We start from the raw sequence: 5764 nt of genomic DNA, 5'->3' as shown, positions 1-5764 counted from the left end.
AGTTAAATTTTTTTCTTTGATGTATAAAAATGGCAAATTCCGATGTTTTAAATTTTACAGAAGAGATTATTGTTGATGAAGAAATTGAGAGATTTGAGTTTCATGAATACGAACCAGTGAATAAGAATCTAAACGTTGATGGAGAAATAAGAATCAATATTGAGCAGCAAGATTTGTTCACGCTTCCATCTGAGGCATACCTTTTGGTTGAAGGAAGACTTTTAAAAGCGGATGGAACTTCTTACGCTGATGCAGACGTCGTTACTTTGGCTAACAACGGTATCATGCACATGTTCAGTCAGATTTCTTATCAGTTGTCGAATCAAGAGGTGGAGACCATTTACGAACCTGGACAAGCTACCACCATGATTGGGTACCTCAAATATCCAGTAGAGTTTCAAATTTCAGAGGGTATGAACCAGCTGTGGCAAAGAGACATAACAGCTTTAGCAGATCTTGTCAACAACACTGGATTTAAGCAAAGACAAAATTACATCATTGCACAGACTGAAGAAAAAGGAACGTTTTCGTTCTGCATTCCTTTAAAGCACATTTTTGGATTTTGCGAGATTACGATAAAGTGCTATATGGATTTAAGCATACACTTGCTCTTGTGAGAAAGAGCGATAGTGACGCTATTTTTAGAGCAGCTGCAACAGCTGCAGGAAAAGTGGATTTAACTAAATTGTCTTTGTTTATGCCTCATGTCACACCCTCTGTCGTAACTAGCAACAATCTTTACAAAATCATTGAATCAAAAGTAGATGTTCCATTTTCGTTCAGATCTAGACAATGCGATACCATCGCTGTTCCTGTGTCAAACAACTTTAGTTGGAGGTTAAGCGCAAGATCTGCTAGTGAAAGACCGAGGTATGTCATTGTTGGATTCCAAACCAATAAATCTGTAAGTCAAGAATTAAATCCTTCAGTCTTTGATCACTGCGACTTGAAAAACATGTATGTCACCTTAAACAGTGAAAGGTATCCTGCTGTTGATTATAATTTAGACTTTAATAACAACAAATACTCAAGAGCTTATAGAGACGCCTCTAAGTTTGACAATAGACTTTATGGGACAAACGAAATTATAGCTCAACCCAATTTGTCAGCCTTAAATTATAGATACATTTGCCCTCTTTTTGTTTTTGATGTAAGCAAGCAGGCCGAGAGGTTAAAAACTTCAGTGATAGATGTGCAAATAAAAGCTACATTTAACGCAAACGTTCCTGCAAACACTCAAGCCTTTGCTGTCCTCATTTCCGATAAATTTCTTAGACTTAAATCAGATGGAAGCAGAATGAATATTGTTTATTGATGTCCTTCAAAATAATATTTTTTTAATAAAAAATGAGATATACGAAAAAGGATTTGAAAAAATTACTGAAAGAAAACGGAATTTCTAAAACGTCAAACAATAAAATGTCGCTCATGATGCTTGCGGTTGAAAACAACTTGATTGATAAAAACGAATGGATTAAAGACGTGAAGGAAGAGCGACCTGTGGGTAGACCGAAAAAAATCCAAAATGTATTAAATCGGTTACAAGAAGAATAAAATGAAACAGTTTTTTCCGTTTTTTCTAGAATGTAGTATAAAAGAGACTGACGCAAATAAAAAAAGACATCTTGAGCTTCTTGCATTTGGAAAAACAGGTGTTTTTCGTGAATCTGTTTTCGTCACTGAAAACGGAGATTTTAATATTCCAAAAGAGTATAGTGATGAAGAGAGAGACAAGCTTTACCGACTTGTATGGAGTGGTGAGACAGAATATTCACGAATGGAAAAGAAAATCAAAGAACATCTCAGTACTTGGAAAAGTTTGGCTAAAGAAGAAAAGCTAAGAATGATTGACAAGTATGTGCTTGATTTGGATTGCGATTTCGAGGAGAAAAAAAAGATTTCTGGAAAGCTAAAAAGCGCGATTTTAAATCATTCACTCGGTTCCAAAGACATTGTGTATGAAAACTTTAAAATACTTCAGTTGTTAGAAATGAAAAAATCGAATTTGATTTAAATAAAATCTTAGCATAATAAAAGATGACTTACACAAGAAAGCTTTTGAAAAAATTACTGAAAGAAAATGGTGTTTCCAAAACGTCTGACAATAAAATGTCGCTCATGATGCTTGCGGTTGAAAACAACTTGATTAGTAAAGATGCATTTTTGGAAAACTCGAAAGAGGTGAGACCTGTTGAAAGACCTAGAAAAAATGAGAAAAAAGAAAAGAAACCTCTTGATCCTAAATATGCGAGACTTGGTTTAATTAGAAATAATCCTTTAGGTTTGAGAATAACTCATGTTGATACTGGTGAGGTGGTAGAATACAAGTCTGCTTATGAATCGAAGAAAAAGACGGGACATGGTTGGCAGTACTTTGCGAGACGAAATGGAAAAGTAGATGATGGATACAAGTATGAGATTTTTAGCGCGAGAAGTTTTTAAATTCTTTTATATATTGAATTTAAAAATTTGAAAATGATATAAATAAAAATCTTACTATATAAAAATGGAAAACAAAACGGTGAAAGAATTAAAAGAAATTGCTAAAGAGCAAAAAATAAAAGGGTATTATAAAATGAAAAAGGAGGAACTTATAACAGCTTTGCAGCCTGCTTCTACTCGTAGACGAACGACTGAGGCAAGACCGTTGCCTGCTCTGAAACCATTGTTCATTCCACCAAGACCTGCTGTTGTAAAACCTCCTATTGCTCCGAAACCAATTCATTTGCAAAGACACATCCTTGATGAGCCTGTTTCAGATTTAACACCTGTCATTATACCAAAACCAGTCATTCCACAGAGACCTTCATTTTTTTCAAGTCTGACGGCAGTTGCAAAAAGTGTGACGTCATATGTTGCAACTAAGTTTAATGATATTAAAGAATGGATAGAACCTTACGTTCCTGAAGTAGTCAAGAAGAAGGTAAGCGAATCAGTGGAACAAATCGATGAAAAGATAAAGTCTATCAAATCACTTGTATTAAAAATAGTGTATAAACAGCCAGTGTCAAAGCCATATAAAATAAAATTCAAGTTGACTGAACATTCAGCAGAGCATGCTGTGAGACAATTTTCTTACACACCTTCTTCTCGATACCAAGACCTTGCAGCCTTTTTTAATTTGGTGAGAGAGTCTGCCATTCAAACCATGGAAGGAGAAAGGAATACAAAGGTAAGAATTGTTTTAGCGTGTGAAATGAAATCTGTAAGCATCATCACTGGTGAAGAAGTGACTCGGGAAGCAACCTTTTCATCAAGATCAGAGATTATTCTAGCAGCTACAGATGTAAGAACGCTCATGGGTGAAATGGAAGAAAAAGTCTTGGAAAGTAACACCAAATACAATGCGTTGGGATCTAATTGCATCCTGTCTAAGATTTTAAGAATGGACATTAACTTTACTGATTACGAACCTCTCAGCGGTTCTTCCTACATGGAGCTGTCTCCTATCTTAAAAAATAAAAAGGCGATCATCAACATGGTAAACAAGGACAACCAATGCTTTAAATGGTCTGTTACCAGAGCGCTGAATCTTAAAAATAGAGACAATGAAAGAATTGACAATGATCTTATTTTAAAATCAGAAGAGTTGAATTGGAAAGAAATAGAATTTCCTGTGAAGGTGTCTCAAGTCGAAAAGTTTGAGAAAAATAATCCCGACATCAGCGTGAACGTCTTTGGGTATGAAAATGAAACACCTTACCCTTTGCAAATATCTAAATTTATAAATCGAAAGCATTGTGTTGACTTGATGTACATTTCAAACGAGGATAATAACCATTACTGTCTCATTAAAAGTTTGAGTCGATTTATGTCTAAGCAAACAACAAAAACAAAAAGAAAACAACATTATTGCCGAAATTACTTGCAAGGTTATGACCAGGAAGAAAAGCTTCAACAGCATCAACCTTATTGCTATGATAACACATCAGTAAGAATTGAACTTCCTAAAGAAGGAACAACCGTTCAGTTTAAAAACTACAAGAGATCCATGAGAGTTCCGTATGTTGTATATGCAGACTTTGAAAGTTTCATCAAACCTATCAACACTTGCATACCGAATTTGAAAGAGTCATACACCGAACAACATCAAAAGCACGTTCCAAGCTCCTTCTGCTATTACATCAAATGCTTTGACGAAAGTCTTTATAAAGAAAAACCTTTTACATACATAGCAGAAAGCGATGAGGATGACGTAGCTCAAAAATTTATAACCAGTCTTGAAGCTGATCTTATAAAGATTTTCGACAAGATGGATATAGTAAAAAAGAAAGTGGAAACTGATGAGGATAAAAAGAATTTTGAGGATGCAACCCTATGTCACATTTGCGAAAAAGACTTTGGTAGTGATAAAGTCTCAGACCATTGCCCTTTGACCGGAAAGTATCGTGGAGCTACTCATAAGAAATGTAGTTCAAGTTATAAAATTCCAAAATTCATACCAGTCATTTTCCATAATTTATCTGGCTATGACAGCCATTTGTTCATCAAGAAATTAGGTGGAAGACTCAATTGCATACCTAACAATGAAGAAAAATATATCAGCTTCTCTAAACAAATCAAAGTGAGAGAATTTACTAATAAGAAAGGCAGACGTAAGGAAGTATGGAAAGAATTGAGGTTTATTGACAGCTTCAGATTCATGTCAAGCTCACTAAAAGATTTAACTGACAACCTTGTTAAAGATTTGTGTGAGGAGTGCTCAAAATTAGATCCAAAAACATGCAAAAAGGACTGTATGGTTAAGAAAGGTAAAAAATGCAAATGTAAAGACAATTGTGAAGATTGCGCTCATAGAAGATCTAAAAAAGGAGACATCATGTGCAAAAACTTAAATTTGCTATTCAGCGGAGCAAAACGAGATTTGCTATTAAGAAAAGGCATTTACCCTTACGAATGGGTAGACTCGATTGAAAAGTTTTCCGAAACGCAATTGCCTCCTATCGAAGCCTTTTACTCTAAACTAGACGATAAACACATCAGCGATGAAGATTATGCCCACGCGCAAAAGGTTTATGACGTGTTTCAATGCAGAATCTTTAGAGATTATCACGAGCTGTATAACGTCTCTGATGTACTGATGCTTGCAGATGTCTTTGAAAATTTCAGAGACACTTGCTTGAAACATTACGGTCTTGACTCACTTTGGTATTACACCTCTCCCGGTTTGGCTTGGGACGCCATGTTAAAGAAAACTAAAATTAACTTGGAATTGTTAACTGATATTGATATGCTCACTATGATAGAAAAAGGTATACGTGGTGGAATCAGCATAATCTCCAATCGACTTGGAACTGCTAATAACAAATACATGGGTGATTATGATCCTTCACAACCATCAAAATTCATTCAGTATTTAGACGCTAACAATTTATATGGATGGGCTATGTGCAAACCTCTTCCTGTTAGAGGATTTAGATGGATGACTGAAGATGAACTTTTAAATTGGAAATCCATACCTTGCATTCTCGAAGTCGATTTAACCTATCCTAAAGAGCTTCACGATTTACACAACGACTATCCTTTAGCTCCTGAAAGACTAACCATTGGAAAAGTAGACAAGCTTGTTCCCAATTTAAACAACAAAGAAAAATACGTCATTCACCATGAAAACCTGAAACTTTATGAACGAATGGGATTAGTCATCACAAAAATTCATCGTGGCATCACCTTTGAAGAAGAACCTTTTATGAAAAAATACATTGACCTCAACACTGGATTAAGAGCAAAAGCTGAAAACGAGTTTGAAAAGGATTTTTTTAAG

At 35.1% G+C, this 5764-nt stretch overlaps 1 protein-coding gene across 1 annotated transcript; it reads left to right on the top strand.

The window, feature by feature from the left end:
- Positions 1-697: 697 nt before the first annotated feature.
- On the top strand, positions 698-1315 carry LOC145189260 (uncharacterized). Its single transcript, XM_090078000.1, has one exon. It carries the CDS (start codon positions 698-700, stop codon positions 1313-1315), a length of 618 nt encoding a protein of 205 aa, XP_089934126.1.
- Positions 1316-5764: the final 4449 nt, after the last annotated feature.

Source organism: Hydra viridissima, unplaced genomic scaffold (genome assembly GCF_058129835.1).
Source record: "Hydra viridissima isolate aposymbiotic clone 2 unplaced genomic scaffold, HvirCarnegie_v1 scaffold_2, whole genome shotgun sequence".
NCBI classification, from domain to species: domain Eukaryota; kingdom Metazoa; phylum Cnidaria; class Hydrozoa; order Anthoathecata; family Hydridae; genus Hydra; species Hydra viridissima.
The sequence above is the reverse complement of the archived record's forward strand: the minus strand, read 5'-3'. Positions and strand labels throughout refer to the sequence as shown.

Excerpts from the sequence above, each read along its gene's own strand:
- LOC145189260 (XM_090078000.1), top strand. The coding sequence starts at position 698 with ATGCCTCATGTCACACCCTCTGTCGTAACTAGCAACAATCTTTACAAA.